At 40.8% G+C, this 23699-nt stretch overlaps 1 protein-coding gene across 1 annotated transcript in view; it reads right to left on the minus strand.

Annotated features, from left to right (window-relative positions):
* Positions 1–3488: 3488 nt before the first annotated feature.
* The window catches only part of hivep2a (HIVEP zinc finger 2a), a 121787-nt gene continuing 101576 nt past the window's right edge, over positions 3489–23699 (minus strand). Inside the window, exons 9-17 of the mRNA XM_073492977.1 lie at positions 23563–23647; positions 21631–23356; positions 21372–21529; positions 14892–15067; positions 13670–13771; positions 9761–10643; positions 9136–9244; positions 7617–7736; positions 3489–6584 (exon numbers count right to left, since the gene is read on the minus strand). Of these exons, the coding sequence (XP_073349078.1) occupies positions 5850–6584; positions 7617–7736; positions 9136–9244; positions 9761–10643; positions 13670–13771; positions 14892–15067; positions 21372–21529; positions 21631–23356; positions 23563–23647 (4094 nt within the window). The 3' untranslated portion in view covers positions 3489–5849. The remainder of the gene's footprint in view (positions 6585–7616; positions 7737–9135; positions 9245–9760; positions 10644–13669; positions 13772–14891; positions 15068–21371; positions 21530–21630; positions 23357–23562; positions 23648–23699) is intronic.

A 23699-nucleotide genomic window follows, 5' to 3' on the forward strand; every position in this document is an offset into this window, starting at 1 on the left:
TAACTGCTGATTGATTAACAAATTGATTGACTGGATAACAGGAGCATGTTTGTGTGAAATGTTAAAAAAAAGTCTGTCTGCATATTCAAACAATGTTACGCACATGCATGCAAACAACACGCAGACACACCTACAGATACAGACACAAAGGATGTGACACACACATACACAATAACACACACAAGTCTCAGGGGAGATTTCCATATGCTCACAGCACTGAACCATGAAAACTCCACTCACACTCACACCTTGCAAACTAGTGATGAAAGTGATTCCTCCAAACGCTAATCAGGACCAAAATAACTCGCTTGATCATCTTCTATCAAAGGCCACGGGACTCACCGACACGTGGACAGACTGACAGAATAAATGTAAGTTGACACCAACCCAGTTGTGTCAACAACAAGAAAAAAAAAAAAAACACCACCTAAAAAGTAGACAGGTAGACATATGTGGGACATGGCTAATGACAGGGACTACATTAAAATTAGAAATAAGAGTAAGAGAGAAAAAGGGTGAAGACAGAATAAAGAAATTAATACGGTTGGAGTCATATGTGGTGAAGACTTATTAGCTGACCTCCTTCAAAGAGTGTTTTCAGAAAGATTTTTGTGCTTGATGGGGGTTTGAATTAGAGCTGCTTCTCCTGACACCACTATCACTGCAGCTACCATGTTATTTATTCCATTAGGACTGGTGTTAATGTTCTCATGACTGTGAGTAGTAACTATTAATCAGGGACAGACTGAATAGATGATGGATCCCTTTCATACTGCATGATAGTGACACTAATGTTATTTTTTTTTTCCTTTTGTCCTCTTTCATTTCAAAAATAAGTAACACAGTAATGAAAACAAGGCCTTTCTTGCTTGTATTAAGAAAAGAAACAAGCCAGTGGAAACTGTCTAAAAAAGAGTGTCCTATATTTCACTGACATGCTACATTCTAGATTTTTCTATGTATTTAGACACATTGCACAGATGCATTTCTCAAAAAAGGTCATGCTCCAACTGAAATTACAAATCTCATTGCTTTGCCACTCAAAGTTTGTATTTGATCGGAAGAAAAAGACAAAAGGAATATGTTAAAAATGGATCCTTTTGTCTCCGTGCCTCTGAGGAGAGAGGATGTAGGACGTGTTTGATTGACAAGCAAAAGACAGAATATGAACAAATTTGAAGAAGATGATGATTTTGATGTATGAAAATACAAATTTGATGTAGTTCACTGAGAAGTTTAACACAAAACTAGATGGTATTTTTACTTTTATTACGACAAACTGCCACTTTCTCAAGTTGAAAAAAATATCTTTTAAATTGATAAAACATCATGTGTGTGATTCATGACACAATTCAGACAGGATCAATAAATTATTTGTCTCTCTCCAGTCACTACCATACAAAGTTTTTCTGTAATAAGTGCCCATAGGGGCAACCCAGAAGGAGCGTGGCTTCGGATCTCAAAGTGGGTGGTACTGGCTGGCGCCATCTTCGCTCCGCCTGACCTGACTACCGACGGTGGAGCTAAAGATTAGCAAACTTCGCCTAAAGTAACCGCAGGTTTATTTGTCACAAACAGCCAGAACACCTTTTACATTAGCCGCAAGATGGTGGACAACAACGTTTGTGTTCATTATGAGCAAACTTACACTGACCAGCTCCTGCTTTCTCTCTGTTTCACTGAAGTGTATTCTATTTTCCCACCTCCATGACTCGTTATGGAAGGCAAGGCTGAAGGAGATCCAGTTTTTAATCCCAACACTTTAAAAAAACAACCTCTGTTCTCTCCTAAACTCCCAGTGTTTTCCTCCAGAAGCTCCAGCAGCTGTCTGCTGGTTAACGCTCGTTAATCCGAAACACCGGCCTCTGTCCCTCCACACCGGTCTGTTAGTCCAATTAACTGCACAGAAAGACTTATCATGTGTCCAGTATCTGAATTAAACTCCTCCAAACGGCATCAACACCACAAATACGGCCAACAGATCAAGTTCAACGACTGATTTAGCCGAGGTGAAGCCAGCTACCTGTCACTCAAAGAGGCCACGCCCCTCAATTATCCGCTACTTTTAAGCCTTAATATAATTTAAACGAATGAGTTATATAAATATAAACCCACTGTACAGTTGTGATAATGAGATAAATTAGGTATAGAGAACAAAACTGTTTTTTGTGGCCGGCTGTAAACATGTTTATTTCTGCGGTAAAGTTGGACATTTTAACAACATGGGTTCTTACAGAAGAGAGCAGCACATCCGGGTACTTTGCCCTTGTGTCATGCTCCGCCCCCTTTTGGGTGAAAACAGCCCCGCTGATTTGACTGGCGGTAAATGTCAATTCTGGGGTCTCTGCCAATTTAATAGCATTAAATAAGAATACCGTATGGATTTTTAACTATTAGGAGCCCAAATCTGATGGACAGACAGGCAAACAATCATGCTATGTTGTAGTCGATCTACTTTCGGCTTCACTATACAGAAAAAAATGGAAGAAATAGTGGATTTTCAGTCCCAATTTTCACCAAAGTGAACTAATCTGACACACAACTACCTCACTGAATGTCCAGGTAATTTTTCTGTCATCATCAGACACTTTATTTTGTTATTTTATAATCTGTCCAATGTGACTGTATTTTAAACTAATTACGTCGCTGTGGCGAAGCAGAAAGTTGTCTCTGTTCTGACAGCCATTTGTGCCTCATTAAGCGACTGTTTACTACAAGCTCAGCGGAGGTCAGAACAGGTCGGGTTTAGCTCCACTTCCAACATTACTTTATGTGGTTTACAAGGTTCATTATTAGAAGGTGAGTCAGCTCAATTTATGTGTATTATTAACATTAAAACACCCTCTGCCTCTCGCGGTCTGTCGAGTGGACAGACTGGTAAACCAAACTCCATTCTAAAAACAGCTGTTTTATAGTGGGGCCTTATTTTTTGACAGTAGAAACTGTAGTTACAACTTTTACTCAGTAACATCATTAACGAACCTGCGTTGCGGTGTTTGACACAGACGGACACGTATTGACCGGCTGGGTCTCACAGTTCACCATGTTCATCCACTCTGCAGACGACCTAAAGCCACAGATCTCTTCTTTTATTGGCCTTCATTCGGGAAGTGAATAAAATCTCAACCTTTGGGATTTTTTATTGTTTGACTTGAAATATGCAGTACAGCAACTGGTAGGCATCCTGTTACTAGCCGTTTTCAATCTGGCGCCAGCACTTTCACAGAGTTTCTTTTCACCCAGAGGCGATCGTGGTCATTCTGGCAACAGGAAAGTGACATGTGGCTGATCTCATCTATGGGCACTGACTCGCTTTTGGAGCCTCAAGTGACCATTAGAAGAACTGCAGTGTTTGGTACTAAGGCATTAGCTTAATGTGTTTAAATAATTATTTGTATGGGCCATGAAAAAACATATTGGTTGATCCATTAAAACAATATACTCTTATCATCTATAAATCCACAATAATAAAAAGCAGCACAAACAAATTATTCTATTCATATTTATTTGAAAACAACAATCCATTTTTTCCACTTCTACTGCGATTCCTTGTTGCAACTGGGTTCATACATGATATTTGTATTAATTCCACAGAACACCATCACAAAAGTTACCCTTTTATATGCACGTTTACCTTTTTTTTGTCCTTTTTTAAAATTATTTTGTATTGTTGTCATTTCTAAACAATGACTTGTGCTTTGATATCTTTGAAAGAGAGAAAGAGAATTTTTTTTTAAAGACATCATTGTCGTCATGATAAGTGTACATAACAGAGGGAGGATCGAAATAGAAAAAAGTCGTAAGAAGAGGATATACTGGTCGAATACACACCGCTACAGAATACAGAGATACACACTCACATTGCAGCCTGCCCGACTCCGCCCAAAACTGTCAAAAGAGAAAAGAGTTGTGTCACTGACATCACCACCACTGCTCCCTTCTTCTCCTGATTTTAGGATTTTTACTTGTTGTTGCCTTGCAACAAATTCACTCCCTGCTGGTGAGCAGAGTTTTGGCTAAATATTGCTTAGCTACACGAGGGACATCCAGGAGAGGAGGAGGGGATCGCAGAAGGGTCAAAAAAAGCAGTGCAGAAAGCCTCAATGTCACAACCATTACATGGATTATTTTATTTTCAGACAATTTTGGGGTTCAGAGCGCGGAGCAGTTCCCCCTAAACACTTTCATTTCAATCAAAGTTTGCTGCAACAAAACTGACCAGAGTGCCAGAATCCGAAGAAATATAAGGTGCATTTGTCAGAGAGTTTGGTGTATGTGTCCCCAGAAATAGCGCCGTTAAATAAGAGTTTCGTTGGGTTGATTGCCATGGCAACAATGTGCATCAATGCCAAAGAAATGTGTGTGCGTGTGTGTTGAGGGGAGTTGACTGAATATTTACATGGACTGGAATGTTTTCCCCGTTCGGATATCTGATTCAAGCAAAACGTGTTTTTTCGAATGTGGAGCTACTTTTGACAAACGTAACGTCGATATTCGTCGTGTTCGAGGGGGGTTAAAACCAACAATTGAGCAGAATGCCACGGTGCAAGAAGGCATGTTCATTCACTTAATGCTGAGAGCAAATCTGTGCCTCGTAGAAATCAAAACGAGAAATAATAATACCACGAAAAAGGAAGTAAAAAACAAGAGAAATCACAACCAGGGAGACAGGCAAAGAGCAGCGGAGAAAATGTACAAGCAAACTACCATTAATGTGAATGTCATTCTAAATGTTAAGTGCAGATAGATAGATAGATAGATAGATAGATAGGTAGATAGATAGATAGATAGATAGACAGGTTGATAGATTCTATATACTGTATGTATTCATATGCTGGGTAAATATTCTGGTAAATCTTACTTCTATGTGTATATACCTCCAAGTCGAGGGGGCTCACTTAGACGTATATAAATAGGTCTAACATATAAAGCCATATTACAGTGTACATATCCTCGCCCTAATGTAAGCGATAGCAAAAAACCCATGCTTTACATAGAAAAAGGCATCCACGACATTTAAGAAAAAATGTACAATTTATGAAACATGGTAACAATAATAAATAGTATTATAGAATTGCTGCTGTACACAAAAAAAGCCATTTTTTAAAATTTCACTCATATAAAAATATGTTTTAGTGCAACCGTACGTAATAGTAATATCCATAACTTCACATCGCTTGTCGAGACTTTAAGGTGTCCAAAAAAAAACAGAAAAAAAGAAACACAGGAGGTCGGGAGAGGAAGAAGAGGAGGGGGAGAAGAAGGAGAAGGGGGAGATTGCATTTATTACAAAGCTGATACGCAAAACGTGATAGTATTGTATTTACATTTACCTTCCTGCTTCGTTTGCTTATAAGAATATAAGCAAAAAAAACGAACAAATAAAAGAGTAAAGAAAAGGCACACACATAGCTGTCTGATTTTTTTTTTTCTTTTTTTTTTTTAACGTACCGTTTAACCAGAGTCCTTTTTATTTTTTAAAATCAGATTTTGGTCGGGCTCATGTGTCGGTGGGAGTACATGTGTAACCGTATGCAGATCCTCTTGAAAGTCTTTAAATAAGAAGAGAGCAGGCCCCTGTTCGAACAGGCATGCTGTACACAAACATTAAAACTGCAGAAGTCCATTTCAGTTTTAGTCATTTTTTGACTTTCTTTGTATGCATTGTATCTGTGTGTGAAGAGAGAGAGTGTGTATGTGTGTGTATAAACTGACGTAGAAGAATATGTGTGTAAAGTGTGCAAAAGTCATTTTTCTCTCTCTGTTGCACTTCATCCCTTCCTATTATCCAAAAACAAAAACAAAAAAAGAAATCCATGGTTTCTCCTCCTCGTTCTCCTCCTGCAGCCCTACGATGCGTCTTTGCTTCTTTTTGTGCTTTCTGCCTCCCTGTCCCTCTCCAGCTTGAGAGGTTTGGACACTGTCGAAGGCTGGAGGGTGTCAGATCCGGGGCTGGGAGGGTGAGGAGAGGAGGAGGAGGAGGAGGGAGAGGGGGAGGAGGAGTGAGGGGAGGCGGGGATCGATGGGTAGGGGGGCCTGAGCTCCAGGCCGCTAAAGTGCTGAATCCCGGGACCTTGTGGAGGAGATGGCGAAGGCTGAGGAGAATGCGGCGACATGGAGATGGATGGCGAGCGATGCTGTTGTTGGGAGTCGGACGACAATGCAGAAGGAGAGGAGGAGGAGGAGGAGGCTCTGCCTCCTTCTTTCCCTTTATCCCCTCTCCCTCTCTCGGCGAGCTCCTCTGAGTCGATGCAGAGCGAGGCGATGGCCTTGGTGCAGGTGTGAATGCTCTCCTCCTGCTCCGGCCTCACTCCTCCTCCTCCTCCTTCCCTCTCCTGCGATGGCGGGTGAGGTGACTCCCTCAGCTTTTCGCCTCCTCCTCGAGCTCCCCTCTCGGTGAAGGAGGTGAAATGAGGGGAGGCGACCTCGCTGGTGGTGGAGTCCTCCGATGTGCTCTTCTGCAGCACCAGGCGGGATGTGACCTGCTGCGCCCCCTGCTGGGCCAGAGGGGTGGTGACAGACGAGGGGAAGGAGTGTACCATCTGGATCCCTCCGATGGGGATCATCGGGAACGGAGAACGCACCTGAAAGGAAAAGTAAGTTAGTTAATAGAGTCTGGTGATATTTCATTAAAAGACCAAAACCAACAGTGAATGTATCTACTAACAAGTATTATGTGAGTATCAAAGCCTGATATATCTTCTTCTTGTGTGACGTGTTCCTTTATTTCTCAGGGCTACAAATGTGGATTAATCCGCCATTGAAAATAGTCCCCAACAAATGTGGAATTTACTCCTGTTTGAGTAATGTTTGTTAAAAAGTACAGTGAGCAGCTGTCTTTAGAAATTATTGAACATTTAAAAAAAATTAAACTATACATGTGTGAGCCATTTCTTAAAAGATTTATATCTTTAGTAGGAACCAGTGGGCTTGTTTTATTGGTTATGATTAATTTTGCCCCAACAGATTTGTACATTTGTTTTATAGTGTTAATAATAAAAGTCATAAAAAATATATTTACAACACTTCTGTATTTACAAAGTACTTTCAAGCATAAAATCCAGATTTAAATATATAAAATTGCTAAAAATGATAAATAAAATAAGATGTAAAAAAAATACTAAATAACTTAATAAATACTAAATACAATAAAAAGTAAGAAATTACTTAAAAATATAATAAAATAAAATAATCCAAAATCCAAAATAAAAAATCCCAAAAAAATTACATTAAAATAAAACTTAGAAAATAAAATAAAACTCAGAAAATTATATAAACCCTTTCATGTACGAATTATTAAATCACGCTGTAATAATTTTCTTTTAAATCTTTGTTTTTACTCTTCAAGACATAAAAAATCATGCCAATAATGTTTATTTTCATTATATGCTGTTTTGAAGGAGTTACATGAATGGATGCATGCACAATCTAAATAAATGACCTTAAAATAATTGAAAGTGTAGTCAATATAAAAATAAATACAAAATAAAGTTTTAAAATAATCGTAAATATCCTTCATTATACAAAATAAAATGAAAAATAAATTAATAAAATAAAACAAAAAATCAAATCAAATATTAAATGAAGGTCTACGAGGTCAAATGAAAATGGATTACCTGGAGTTGAGAATGAAGAGGAAGGTGACTGAACAGGACTTGGTGAGGTGGGCTGGACTGGTTACCGCGACTACCGCCCTGGTCCCGTTCCCCTGACGACGGTGAGCCCGGACGATGTTCCTGAGAACACAAGAAGAGACGAAGATTAAGAATCACGCTGTCCTCTGTGGCCGGAGTCATGAACCAGTGAGTTGAATTTAAAGTTTCTTCTTCCACAGAAACTGTGAAGAAACGTCTGTGTTGATTTAAAGTCTGACATTTAGATTTAATGTCACGGCTGAAAACCACAGAAGAAGCACACACACACTCGTTGGACAGAACTAGTTACAATAAACACACATTTGAGGCTTCGCGATGGAAAGCCAAATATTATGTGGCAAAATAAATTAATGAGTCCTGATGAAGGGTGCAGAAACAGAGATGTGTGGTTGTGCTGGACGGCAGGTGCTGGTTAGAAAACAAACAGAGAGCGTGAAGGCTCAGTCAAACATCTCGTGCCTGCAGAACGGCTGTTAAAACATTAATCTATCATCTGAAGAACGTTGGTTATCAAAGCCGAGCCGGTCTCACTCTCTGCTTCACGCTTTGTTTAAGTGGGACCAGCAGCAGCAGCCAGGGTTTGAAGTAGAGCTCTTAAGAAGAAAAACAGCCGCGTTATTAACCACACCACCGCCAGCCAAGATCCCATTACCACCAAAAGCCAGCAGCCCTATCTTCAATCATCCCTCTCTCTAACACACTCAGTCTATCTGACTCGCTCTTTATTCCCTCATCCTCTCTGAATGTTTCTGCTCCGTCTGCCAGACGAGTCTTTCTCTGCTCCCTCTTTTCCCTTATTTCTGTCCTTTCCTTCCACCTTTCACATTTCTACCTCAGGTTTAACACATTGGAGCACAGTGTGAGCTGCAGAGGGTTCAGTGAATCACAGTCGAAGCACCTTTCAGAATGTTTAGGGAGTCAAAAATACAAATATTCTGTTCTATCATGCTGCCATGTGAGTGCACCTACAGTATCGACCTAAAGCAACCAGCAACACTAGCCCTTTTCAGTGACAGAGGAGAAAGAAGAGTGAGATTGTTTTACTCAACAGTCACAGTTGGGGGCGCTGAGGGGTCAGTCTATATAATGACTTCATTGTAAATGGTGCACATTCATGTTTTTTGTATTAATTTGAACAGCGAGCATAACATGTATCTGATCTTTATTAACAATAATAACAAACAACAATGTGAGAACGTTTTGCACAACAGCAGATGGCAAACTCAATACCAACATATTGTAGGTCAAAGCAGCCACATCAACAACAGCAAGGAGATGAAGAGGGAGAGGAATTCCCCAGACTCTTATAAAATCCGTCAATTTTGTGAGTTGTTGAGTTAGGGGAAACTTAAACTATAAACTTTGTGAAGCGCTGTTTCCGACAAATTCTTAATTAATTGGGCCTGCTTCACCATATGTTATAGCCTCGTTTCAGCACCCCCTTGTTCCCGCAACCAGTGGAAGTATCATGGACTCTTACCGTCTCCATCTCTGCACTGTCTCTGCAACGTCCAAGAGGATCCAGGTCTGCCTGACCCAACACCCCCACCTGGTGACTTGGCCTGAGGCCCCGGGATCCACTCTGCTGGCTGGAAGTCACAAAGAAGTAGAAAAATCACATTAAATCTTCATCAAGGATTAAACTTTCATCCAATCTTTCACTTAACAACACATTGTAAAATTGATCGTGCATTGCTGATTTTGTAAAATGTTTTATACTGTCAAAAATACTTTTCTGTGTCTTTTCTTTTTGTTTTTTTTTTGTCATTTAAGCAGGTACTTTAGGTAGAATTTTTTTTTACCAGATTCTACCTACCTATGATCTAAAGTACCTGCTTAGATGAGCCTGGAAACTTTAAAGGGCGTTAACTGATCGTTTGGGATTTCTATTCTTGTGAAATGTAGAATAAATTAAGAGAACTGAAACTGCCCAAAATAAAAAATAAATAGTTAATTAATGAATCATGAGATGCATCAGAAAAAACATAAAAAAATAAATGTTTTTAAAACAAAAACTTTAAACTGCTTCTATTGGCTGATTTTGCCGTATTTTTTAAAGAGTTAGTGAACCCTCAGTCAGTCAGGTCATCCTCCCGTCGACTCACCTTTGGTGGTGGAGGTGTTGGTGGAGCCCTCGGCGAGGAGAAACAGGCCGGATCATCCCCCGGTGGCGGCCTCGTGGTGAAAGGTCGCGCTTGTAGTCTCTTCCTGCGGGAGACGTGGGCCGAGAGAGAGGGGAGAGCAGCGAGAGGTGTCCCCTCCTGGGGGAGAGGTCCCGTCTGTATCCCCCGGCCACCCCCAGGTCTCTCTTTGGGGAGATGTGACGCAGAGGAGAGATGTCCCGCCGGGGTGAGAGGTGTCCGGGATGAGGTGAGAGGTCGCGACGTGGGGAGAGGTACCGGTGAGCTGAGGGTGAGGATGAAGGGGAGATGGGGGACGGGCAGCCGGAGTGTTCCAGCCCAGGTGAGGACAGGCGGGAGGAGGGGGAGGAGAGGTCTGGAGAGGGGACGGGGAGGTCTTCGTCCATGGAGGAGGAGGAGCAGGGTGGAGCCAGCAGCCTGCTGCCCAGCGCCCTCTGCAGGCCACGCTGGTACTCCGCCTGACTGCGCTCCCTCCCGGCCAGGTCACTAGGTGGAGCCTGTGGGGTGATCTGGATACTCGGCACGGTGGTGAAGTAGCCGAACAGCGGAGGCTTGTTGGTGTTTCCCAGGAGGTCGGACGCCGAATGATGAGAGAGGTGAGGAGCAGGGTGGGAGGAGGCCACAGCTGTGATGGACATGGAGGGCAGGCCGTAAGGCTGCGGGCTGGTGGAGCGAGAACGAGTCTTCGGGGTGGAGTCACCGTCATAGTCATCCTCTTCGTCGTCTTCATCATCAACCTCATCACCGTCTTCTTCTCCACCCTCTGAGTCGTCTGCGTCTGAGAACTGGTGCTCCGCCATCGCACCCCTGGACATCTTTTCAGACCTCTGGCCTTCCTCTCCAATATCTACAAGAGAAGGAGGAGACAAAAAAAAGGTTAGAAGAGGAAGGTGAAGAAGAAGAGAAAGAAGGTGTGGGAAGTGACAATAAACCAGAAGAGGAAGAAGAAGAAGAGAAAAAAGATGTAGGAGAGGAACAAGATGAGGATTATGAGTAGAAATAATGGGAGCAGAAGAAGAGGAAAAAAGTGAAAGGAGAGGAAGTGGTTGAGAAGATAAAAGAAGAAAAAGAAGAGGTAGGAGGAGAGAAAGAAGCAGACAAGAAAGAAGAGGAGGAAAAACAAAGAAGATGAAGAAGGAGATCAAGAAGAGAAGGACAAAGTGAAGTAGAGGAAGTGGTTGAGGAGAACGAGCAAAAATAGAAAGTAATTGAGAGAAGAAAAGGAAAGAAAAGGGTGCAGAGGAAGACAAAAAGAAAAAGAAGAGAAAACGATAAAGTAGAGGACGCGCGAGAGGAAGAAAAGGAGGAAGAAGAAGTAGCAGAAGTCGAGCAAACAGCAAACAGAGATAGAAACATTTTGTATTAATCTGCGGTCACAGAACGAGTCTCGATGTGAAACAAAACAGCAGTGAAACCACATTCCCACCAGCTCAAACCAATAAAATATAAAACACAATAAAACAAAGTTATTTGAGACAAAACCCCCGACACTTTGGTTTCTCTGCCTGCAGCCACATGTTGGCGAGGTCTCATGTACAGGAGCAGCAAAGTTACTGTTGGCAGGTGACCAACCATCACTTTGACTTTATTATAAAATGGAGCTGATTAGCTGGATAAAAAAGGGAAATGTGGGCTGAAGAAGTTGTTGTGTCGTGACTCCTCACAGTAAAAAGTGTAAGTTGATAAAGTCAGTGATCCTGACCTGATCTGATGGCTTCATCTGGCAAGAAATCAAAATCTAAAAATGATCCCATGATAAATATTTCATCCTCGAGTCTTGTCTTCATCAGTTTTATTCGTCTCCCCTGGACTTCCTCCAGAAGTCGAGGAGCAGAAGTCGTTTGGAGTTAATAAATTGTAGCCGGCTGCTATGAGCGGAAATCAGATCCACTAACACTGCACTACTTTTCCAGTTAGTCTCTTATATACAACAGTTTCTCACAAACCGCAAATGTTTATGTCTCGACGACTCACTGACTGACTTTCTCCCTTTCCCAAAACCCCCTGTGAGTGTGTGTGTGAGCCTGTGTGGGTTTGTGTCCCAATTAGATGCCGAGCCAACAAACACACACTCAGAGTCAGCTGAAGTAAAATATAATTTGGTGGTCGAAATGGTGGAAAATTACACCAGCCACCAGTCAGATGTTGGTATAATGTGACGCTAACAGCTGAGTTAACCCACTCAAATGATCTGAGGTTGTCGAACCAACCTTCATTTGTACTTTGAAACATCTGCTGACAGGTAAAATGTCTCCAGAGACACCGAATACAAAACACGAGACATTTACAGCCCCGATTCCAAAAGGTTGTGATGCTGAACATTAAACATAAATAAAACAGAATTTGATAATTTGTTAATCTTTTAGACATCTGCTCAACTGAAAACGATACAATGACAACATATTTGATGTTTTTACCTCATGAACTACATGGGTTTGTGTGAATATATGCTCGCTATAGGAAACAAAAGACTGAAAAAGTTGTGGAATGCAACACCTGTTTTGAACTTTCCACAGGTAAACAGGTTCACTGGTAACAGGTGATAGTATCATGACTGGGCACCCTCGAAAGGCTCAGTCGTTCACAAGCAAGGATGGGACCAGGTTCAAATACATTAATACACTATTTTACACTTCACTACACTTTATTACATGAATGATGTAAAATAAACAATGCAAATCTAAATGTATAAACTAATTTGCATATGAACCTCCCTGCATCTCCAGCGAGCTCATCCATGACTTATAGTGTTTAAAATCAACAGTTACGATCGTGGAGGCTGGCACATAAAGTTACTGGATTGCTTTTAAGGCCATTACAATATTGACATTTATAACAATATATCGTTGATATTTTTGCAATTTTCGGGCCGATTCAGATATTAGGGAGCAAAAAATACACACTTTTTTTTTTTGCAGTGATCCCTCAAATGTGGTTATCAAACACAAAAAGATATTTGATTGAGGCAGGATTCCAAAAAAGTTGGGGTGCTGTGTAAAACATCCATAAAAAAATATTCAATTTACTGTCATGGAAGAGGAAAGAAACCACATAATATTCACATTTAAGAAGTTGGAATGAGAGAATTTTGACTTTTTTCTTCTTAAAAAATGACAAAAAAAAGATTTAGCGATTATCAAAATGGATTCATTGACGCATCTCTACTGTTAAGAAACAAAATCTACCAAAGACTTAAAGGTAAATGTGAAGAAGAAGTTGTTGTTGTTAATGGTAAAAACTAAATATTATAAAAGTAATCACACTAATTTCCAGCTTCGTTATCAATTCATTAAAGGATTAACGAGACACCTCCACCTCTCATCTGCTCAGAAAGAGTCACAGCCTGAAGAGACAGCTGATGACAATTTATTATTTGTGAATATTTCACAGGAAATCACATTCATCCCTCTCTGGCCACAGCATCCTACCAGTAATCATTTTCAGATTATTTTCTATCAGCTGATTAATGGTAAGGCGGACATGTTGGCTGAAACTCGCCGTGACGGCAGTCAGAGGCGATGAGCGGCAAATATTTGTTGCTATTTCAGAGCAACTGGTGGAAAATAAAATTGTGGCCTTCGAATCACTCATGGGGATATTATAGTAATATAATAAGAGAGTCCAAACAAATGCTGGAAGGATGTTTCTTGTGCTTTTAAAGCGGCTCGTGTGGTTTGTTGACACAAGTCCTCGCTGTCAGGATGAGCTCTGCTTTCCATTACACTAATTGTCTCTGTACAACCGCTCTGAGCCAGAAACACTGCAGGCAGCTCTCAACGAGACGGCAGGATGTCACTGCAGCTCCCCAAGTGTGTGTATGTGTGTGTGTGTTATAGTCACTTGTGTGTGTGTGTGTGTGTGTGTGTTTCCTACCTCCGTCGTCGGCCTCGTTGTCCTCAACAGAAGACATAGAGACTCCCAACTCCAGACACTTTTTCATATGAGCCTTAGACTTCATGTGCTTCGTCAGGTTTCCTGTAAAACACACACACACACACACACATTTAATGACCCTTCGACTAGTCTTACTGGAAACCAGAGCTTGTTTGGCTGCATCGACACACGAGTGAAAAAGAAATAGAAGCATTGGAAGGACGAGCGACACCACAAATTATTAGAATTTACAAATTACATATAATTTATACATAATTTAATTTAATGACAACATGACTCAACTTGGTCTGAACTCGAATGCAAAGTCAGATACCTGTACTGAACATAAAGGGGGGGACTGAAAATCTATCGTGCAGATAATGGCTCTTTATCAAAGATCAGATATCAGCGAGTCAGCATCGTCAGCCTCTGATATGATGCAGGTTCCTGTCTGACCGCAGCAACACAAAACAGCCTGTCTGCACATTTTATTCATTCATTGAACCACTTTGTTCTTTATTCAAGGGTTTAACTCTTCAGTTTAAGAGCTAACACTGAGTTTTCTAATTTATATCTGCTTGAATCAGCTGCTAGAATCTGAAAAAATATGATTAGTCTTGTGTTTAAAGAAGGTTTTAGGGCTTTTCTACCATAATGTCCAGCATTTTTAATCAGGTGATTATGATATGTTTGTGATTTTTGTGAGCAAAATGGTAAAATTCATGTTTTATCATGTCACAGAATATCTTCCTGTATAATCTAATGTTGAACGCAGTAAGAAAAATAATAATAGCAGCTTTTGAAAGAAGATTTTAAAAGGAAACTCAACATTAGATCTTTAAAGGAACAGTTCACCCCAATCTCCTAACCCCTGTGCTGATGGAAAGTCAGGTGAAGTTTTGTAGTGCACAAAACATTTCTGGAGCTTCACAGCAAAATAGCGTTGCAGCATTCTCCTAAACAACTGAAGTAGCTGACTCCATATATTTCGTCCAGCGTAGTCCAAGTCTCAGGAAGCCTGAGATCCCAAATGGACTTGAAAATACTTATTTACACCCTTTTCTAAGCCGAAATCTTCACTGTAGCCGCTAAGCTAAAAATGTTAGGGCTAAACCTGTCTGACGTGGATAATGATTCTGGGTGAACTTATCCTTTTAAAAGTACACGTTTACATTACATTTGGATCCGTCAACAACAATACATCAGTAAAAATAAGCCCTACCTTTCGTCTTGAAGGCGAAGTTGCAGAACTTGCAGACGTACGGCCGGACGTCGGTGTGTGTCCGGATGTGTTTCTTCAGCATGCTGGGTTTCTTACAGCGGATGCCGCACTCCTCACAGATGTATTTCCCCCGACCACGACCACGAACGTAAACGTAATCCTCGTTGGATTTGTACCTGGAAGACAGCAAGGTACAAAGACTGTATAGTAATGTGTTTTTCTTTCTTTCTTTCTTTCTTTCTTTACAGAAGAAATACATTTTTGCAGTGTATTAATTTTAATAAATGATAGGGTTTCTTGAGACAGTGATTTAACTCAAGTGTCGTGTTTTTTTCTTAATAAAAATGAATATTGAGCTCAATAGCAGCAGATAAACATACACTACTCATAAAGGCATAATTGTCAACACAGGCTGCTGAGGGAAAGAAGGTTCTTGATTCACATCCACTTTGTATGAAAGTATTTTCCTTTCTTTGTTGTGTTCTCTACTGACCCTGTCTCTATATATATCCTCCTCCTCAGAGAGGTCAGAGGTCAGGGTCCTGCAGCTGGTGGAGATTCATTGTCATTCTCTTAGACACACATGTCTGCTGACACAGAGGCTGAATATGGCTGAAATAAGGGTTTTCTGAGCATCAGAGAGAGAAAGGTCTGAGAGGGCTCAGAGAGAGTGACATCAATCTGGATGCAACAGCAAGCAAGTGTTATGAAACTCAAAAATAAATATCAGAATCTTAACTGTTGAGGAGAGGATGAAGAAACTGTTCTGACATGGAGAATATGGGTCCATGCAGTGTGCAGAGGGAGACCATCATCATCTTTTTACACGTCATAGAGGTTACAAGCTGATGCTGCGTCCCTCAACCTTCAATGTTTTTTTTCCTATTTCATGATAAAAATGTATGTAAATCTCTGTTTCTAATATTTTTGCCAGCGTGCAAATGAGAATAAACGATGCAGACATAGATACTATTTTGACAAGTTGTGTTTTTCAGCAGTTGGCGTCAAACTGGAATTCCCGACAGAAAGATTTAAAGGGTTGTTTAAATATCTTTATATATAAAGAAAGAATAATCAGGCTATGTATAGCTGGCATCTAATATTTCCTTGGTTTGGTGAATTATTGTATGCCTCTGGATTCTTTTTTTCTCATATAACTGTAAGCATTTGTTGTTAAGTAACCACATTTATTGGATCATCTCTGTTTGTTTACTTATGTATTGAGTAAGGGGCAGGTAAAATGAGATTTTTTGTGCCCTTTTTTTGGTCCATTTTGGTTTTGGCATGTGCAAAAAGATTTGTGTTTTGATTGCTTTTAGGGGTCAGTGCTTTATTGATACTTTAAAAACGTTATAACAAACTTAATCAACTTAAAATAACAGCTTCATTTTGATGGTGCAGTAATATCACTTGTTTACTTCAAGATACAAGTTTTCAACACATGACATTGCTATGACCTCATGAGTTTTGTTTGTAGTTAGCACCTACATTACATCTGACAAACATTTAAGGCATTTTCGATCCATGGTGTTGCACTCTACATAATGATGCTTTAAGTTTGTTAAAGAACATTTGCCGAATTAACAAGAAGGCCCAAATAATTAAGCATTTGTCACTCAGAGTGTTTTACAAAGTTTATAAAGTTTCTCCTAACTTACAACTCACAAAATTGAACGAGTTTATAAGGGAGTCTGGGAAATTTCTCTCTCTCTTTATCTCCTTGCTGTTGTTGACTGCTGTTTTTGACTACTGCTGTCATGCAAAACCATCTCAAATTGTTGTAAATTGTTGTTAATAACTATAACTACTATGTATCTATCAGGAAAGCTTTTCATTCAGATGTTCCGTTAATCTTTGCTTTTTTCCCTGAATTTCTGGATACAGTGACCTTTAAAAGCCTCTGTTCAAATTAAACTGGGGAAAGAAATCCCTCTTTAGCTGACCTGGTCATAACCCACAGAAATATGCAACTGTAGTAGAGATTTCTTTGTTTTCAGGGATCAGAAGCTAAAATGAGAAACAATGCAGCGTTCCATCGCTGAGTTTTGTGTTCACGCTGCTGCTTTTTTTCCTAAAAAAAGATAACCGCAGTCCTCCTTCAAGTCCCACTTATTCTTTTACAAGACTTAAAAAAGAAAACATCTCTGTCAGACATGCTTTTCTACCCCAGATGAGGCTCAGAGTGAAACAGCGGACACTTGGCAGCAGGATCAGTGCAGAGTCTGTCTGTCATGGAGGGAAATTACCACCAACCACCAGTCAAACGCTGGTGAATTCTGTCTGTCAGTCTGCTGCTGCAGAAGCATCACATTCAGGTTGTTTTAGAAAGAAAGTTGGCCGCTGAATTGTGTCGCTTCCTGTCCTGTCTGGCAGGTAACATGCAGTCCAGGGCCTCAAGTGTTAAAGGAGGTCAAATATCAGGTACATCAAACGCTCCGTCTGCATAAGTGAGGGGAAATTTGTCTTTCAACTGCAGCTCGGAGTGGGAAATACCTCCGAACACTCATCTGAGTCGAGACGTTTACACAGCTGTGGCCAGTTATGAAAATGAATTATGATGATTATTTTTGTTTTATTCTCTTTTATTCGCAGCACACGGTAAGATCATAAAGCAGATTGTCTTTCAGAAACTACTGAAACTTTCAGGGGACGCAGAGAAGTAATGGATTTATTTTCTCTGCCAAAACTTGCACTTGGTGGATTTCTTTCATCCAGAAAGATTTCGATCATGACTGTTTTTCCAATAAAGACTGATGTGTGTCTTTCTGTGCTCCTGTTTGCTTATTACTTGTATGCATATTGTTTATGTAAGTGCACAAGGGTATATGTGTGTTTGCCCTGTCTGCTTTGATCCACTTATTGCTTCTAAAGTGTCCTTTGGGGACAAAAGGGAATTACTTCACTGTCTGCTGCATTTAATAACTCCCTGCATGTGTGTGTGTGTGTGTGTGTGTGTGTGTGTCTGTGTGTGGGTATCTGCATGTGTGTGTGTGCACCGTCTGTTCCATTCACTAACCTTGGTCTTACTGGCTCTACTGTAAGTCTATAAAACATTATGATACTGTAGGAATGTCTCAAACTACAGGAGTTTCCAGCTTTAACTCCCTCATACAGCCTTTACTTCACCATTTAATGAAAGTTTGAGGACAAATTCCTGCACTTTCTATGTGGAAATAAACTTTGAGGCCTTTACACATTGCAGGCATTTTTGCGTTTAGGTAGGTAACCTGTTTTTTTGGAACAAGGTACATTTTTCTTTTATTAAAGGTATCACCATTTACATTGTGCAGAACAGACGCCACGTCACAACTCCTTGAGTTGTCAAAGGCTTTCAGGAGATATCAGAGGTGGGAAGTAAGAAAGTACAAATACTTTGCTACTGTACTTAAGTAGATTTTTCAGGTATCTGTACTTTATATAAGCATTTATTTTGACTTTTCCTCTCTACATTTGAACACAAATATCTGTACTTTCTCCTTCTTACATTTCTAAACAGGCTCGTTGCTTTAGTTTGATGCATTTGAGGGTAATTATGGATTATTTTTTTATTTTGTGACATCACAAGAATTCCAACCTATCAGTGCACATCACGCACAGCAGACGTAGCAAGACGAAACAAAGACGTAAGAAGACAGAAACAGACAGAGAGGGCGACTGGAATGGGGAGAAAAGGCGTGTTAGTGTCTCGTATCTGCAGAGACCCTGCAGCCCTCTGCCTGGATTTTCTTATTTTCTCACTTTGTTGCTGCTCGGGACGCTTTACCAACCCAAAATGTGGCTATTTGACGTCCTGGGAATGAGACTCAACAATCAACTGTCTTTGTGGTGCGTTTAGGAACAGCTGGGACAAATCCTACTGATTCTACCTTTAAGTTTAATAGTCTTTGAATTATATTAATATATTACGTGAGCTTCAGTTAGCTTTGTGTACACAAAAGGGGCGGTAGAAATGTCCTTCAGAGGGATACTTTTTACTTTGATGCTATACTTTATTACTTTTACTGGAGTAAAGAAGTTGAATCAGTACTTCTACTTTTACCAGAGTCTTTTTTTACACAAGTATGTGTACTTCTATTGGAGGAAAGAATGTGTGGACCTTTGCCACCTCTGGGAGGTAGCTATGTTCTTAGTTTTTCCAAGTTTATAAAGCTTAACGAAATCCAAACATTCGCAACAGTTATTTGTTCTGCACTCTCATGGCACTGCATGGAAGAAAACTTTTTAGTTTAAATAATTTGTCCAGAATCTTTTCAATCAAAACACAAAGAAACGTTTCAGTCTTTCAGTAGCAGCAGGATGCCACATATTGCAGTTATGGATTGAGACTTGAGTCACATTCCGAGGTCACTACATAATAATAAAACTTAATACCCTGTTATTATGAGTGAGATACTTGTTGTAAAAGAAATCTAATAAAATACAACATAAACAAACTAAATAAACTCTACAGTTGCTGATCGTAGAAAAACAGTGAAAAAGCTTTTAAAACAAAACTAACGAGGGACAGATCCCACTTCACACCAGTCTATAAAAGACAGAGCAAGAATTATGAACGTTGACGTCCAATTACAGCGATGCAGCTCAAGTCGTTAGCCTGTGATGGGTTTACCAGGCTCAGGCTCTTGGCCTGACTCTCACAGACACAAATTAAGCCCAAAGAATAGGTTGTAAAAGGATAAGTCTCAGTTTTGTATGCCTAAGAAGATTTTCAGATTAATCATAATGAAACAGATGTCCTTACAGTTCAAACAAAGGTTGTCTGAGTTCATTTTTGTTCAACACTGAGCTGTAAGGATAAAAAAAAAAAAAGACAAATATAATCAGACAGCTCAGTGTTGTTGTCAGTCTGAGGCCTCGCTTGTCTTAGTTATGTGACTGGAGAGCAGCTGCTGTACAGAGAGGAGATCCTCAAGTTTTGTTTATCTTACTGTTCTCTTAAATCTTGCTGGAAAAACAAAGATGACCAGGTTACTGCGATCAAGGAATCCCAGATATGGAGCTCTTTACCTGAGAATCTGAGGCCTGCAGTTCAGTTACACCTCTGAAAGGTCCAGTGTGTAGGATTTAAGGCAGTTTTTCCCAATCACTGAGTAAACTGACATCCCCTGACATATTTTAAGGATGTTTCATATTATATTCAATGCCTTACAATAAAAGTACAGAACAGCTGATAAACTGCACAATTAGCCAGAAGAGAAAACACAATCACTGCAGGAAGTTTATGTAAAATGAGCGATTTGGAGGACTTTTGAGGAGATTATGTTATTTGAATAATGCATCAGTTGAGTTTTCATGACATTTTTAGAAACTTTTACACACTGTGTTACGTATTGAAAAAAAAACAATTATATGTTCTAAATATGCTTTTCTCTTGACAAATTCAGTTTTTTCCTGGCTATTGTTCTATGAGCTCTTTTTGCTGTTTAGACTGTGTTTGTGTCTAATGCATAACAAGGTTGTTCAGGAGAGTGAAGCTCTGTGAATATAGCTTGTGATCAGGTGAGATTTTTTTAAGTTTATATCTAAAATAATAATCTCAACTTTAAAAATTGATTTAGTTTTCTTCACAGATATAAATCAAATATGCGATCTGGGTCAACTGTCTATTCTTAAAAAATTCTTACAACCTTTAAATCAAGAAGGCCTCATTTTCTCTTATTTACTCTTGCTGTTGACCTAAAATATAGATTTTACTCACTTAAAGCACCTTCTACACTTTAAAAGTACACAGAAAGTTTACACTAGAAGGTTCTGAATAAAACATTTAGTATAATGGATGATACTGTGTTTAATCATTCATTCTTGCAATACTGAGCTTTCTATCACAGTCAGACATCGCTGCGATCAGTAGGTTGACTAATTGATTCTCTGAAATTTGCCTTAGTGGTCTGGAGTCAGGTTTTAGCTGGTAAAGTTGGAGTTTCTACATCCAAATGTCAAAATCTAATAAATTATTCCTCAACAAAAGTGCTGTCTGTGCACCAGATGTCACTGAAACTCCTTTTCAGATATTGTGCTGACAAAGAAACAAATGATAATCAAGATTTATGAATATGAATAATACTTGAGTAAAAGTTGTATTGTATCTAATATTAAATGTAATTAAGTGATAAAAGTATTTTTTTTTAGCCTTTCTATCACTGACTATGAAAAAAGATACCGTCACATAGACCTTCCGTGATAGCCTCCTAATCTGCTATCTGCTCTTTACTCCGCTGGTCTCCAAGAGAGGATGAAACAAACTCTAGAATTATCTGTGTAATTTGATCTACAGTGTAAGGACAAACAGAATGAACTACATTTAACAGCTTTACAAAGCAAATGTCAGATCTATTGTTCAGATTTCATGTCGTCAAAAGTGCCATCAAAAACTACTAGACAATATGTGTCCTCATCCTGGTCACTGGAATAGTTCTAAGGTAAATGTTGTCCCTTTATTGGAGCAAAGTTATTGACTGTGTGTGTATTTGCTGGACTTACCCGCCTTCAAAGATCTTGATGCGGGTCGGTTCTGCAGCAGGCTGTTTGACTGAGACCTCCTTCTCCACCTGCTCCTCCTTCGAACGGTCCCACGACACCACTCCCTTCATCTTCCTCCCAAAATGACTGACATCAATGGGCATCAGCTCTGGTTTCAACTACAGAGATCAAAGAAGAAAAAGGTCACGGTATGGTCTGCATATATTTACAAGTTAACAATGTTTTAAATTTTTACACTTAACATCATTACAGGGATTACCTGATCAAACCTCAGCTTCCAGGCCACAGATGACACCAGTTTTCCAGAGCTGGGTGGCGACATGGCTGCAGTTGTGAACATCAGATCAGTGTTTCTCCTCTGTTTGGACCTCAGCAGGGCCAGCGCAGCCTTGGTGCTCAGGTTCAGAGGATTGGGGTTGTAGGAGCTTACACACCATGAACTGTAGACAGAGCTACGCAGGTTAGCCGGAGTGCTGTTGGGTTTGGTGTAGTTCAGGAAACACCAGCTGACTCTGCTCATTGTGCGCAAGCTTGGGAACTGGAAAAACTGCTGGACGTCAGCCACATCCGTGACTACCAGAGTCTGGCCCACTGCTCCGGATAATCCTGGGCTTTGGTTTGCACCTAGCTGAACCAGCATGCGTTGTGTCGTTGTGTCAATGTCTTCTACATCATTGGAGGACACCATGGACTGGGGGCTGGAGCTGGGCTCTGGGACTGACTCATCCACGTCAAGCTCCTCTGGGGAGTCTCGGCCTCCTGAAACTGGGGAACGGTCTGTGACAATCTGGAGAGGGGGGGTAAAGCTTTCAACCCGGGGTACATCAGGGAGGTGTGGGGCAGAGGAACGGACAGGGATGGCGATCTTGCTGGGAACAGGGAAGTCGCTGAGTGGAGGAGAAGAGGACATCCTTTCAGAATCATCTATGGAGCCTTCGCTCTTCAGACGGGCTCGCTGACCTCTGCCCTGCCCTTTCTCATGCTTGTTACTGTTTTCAGTTCCACTCAGCTCCACGGCACTCATCTCCTTCACAATCTGTCCATACATCCTCTCCTCCTTCACTCTTTTCTGCTGCTTAGTCTCGATGAAGAGCTCCAGAGAGCTAGCGGGGGAAAGCATGCGCTTGCTGCCTCCAATGCCTGATCCTGAGGCATCTGTGGTGGATATGGTGCCTGATGTGAGTGACAATGGGATCCCTGTGTTCAGGCGCTGCTCTGGCAGTGAATCTGGAACCTTCCAAAGTGGGCTGGTCTGTCCCAGGAAGTGTGCTAGGTTGAAACCTGTCCCACTTATGCCTCCTCCAATTCCTCCAGGTGGTTTGCTGACACTCGCAACACCAACTGAGGGAGACATGTTGCTGCTGTCAGCAATGCCTGGCCTGACTGAACCGACCCCTTGTACCCCATTGCCATGGGTAGCTATTAGCTGGCTAACACTGGTGTACATAACACTACCAAAGGATGGCACATGTGTTTGGATCCGCACAGGAACCAGCATACCAGGCAGGGAAGCCTGGGAGCCCAGGTTCTGGGTGGCAAAGACTGGTTGGATCTGCTGCAGAGGCATGGGGGTGGTGGAGGAGCTGGGGAGGGAGTGCTTGGAGGAAAGAGAAGCAAAGTTTTGCTGGGACAAGGGAGAGGTGCGAGATGAGAAAGAGCCAGGGTACATCTGAGAACTGTCTGATTTTCCATCATGTGGTTGTTGATCATGGATTTGTTGCAGGGAATGGAGCGGCTGTTGTTTATGGAGTGGATGTCCAGGTGATCTGATGTGGAGTTTCTGGAGCTGCTGCTGGGCCTGCAGGGTGAGCTGCTGTCTGGGGGTCTGACCTGCCTCCTGACTCCAGAACAGACCTGGTTGCTGGAAGGTAAGGAAAGGAGGGCCACTCTGGTACTGCTGGATTACTTCTTTGTTTATGACCTCATGACCTGGATGTTCTCCTTCGGATGATGAGCCCTGGGCCTGTAGGCGATGTGGCTGGGACCTATTATGGAAAAATGGTTGAAATCATTATTATAGCAGACATACAAATAATATTGTAGTAGTAGAACCAGTTGGGGAATTAGCTCAGGCAACAGCACTTGTTGGAATGTTAATGAATTTACATTTCATGTTGTCCAAATTGAGTCTATTCCATCACAGCTAAATAATAAGTGCTATTAGTAATTAGGAAAACCAAGACTTTGTTACCTGTAAAGAGGTTCGTCCTGCAGGCTATCCTCACTGATACTCTGCTGGAGGATATGTTGGTGGTGCTGTTGGTGTTGGTGAGATCCTACACCCGGTTCATAAAACAAAAGAGAATTTTATCAAGCAGAGAAAGACCC

This window comes from Pagrus major, chromosome 22 (assembly GCF_040436345.1).
Source record: "Pagrus major chromosome 22, Pma_NU_1.0".
NCBI lineage: Eukaryota > Metazoa > Chordata > Actinopteri > Spariformes > Sparidae > Pagrus > Pagrus major.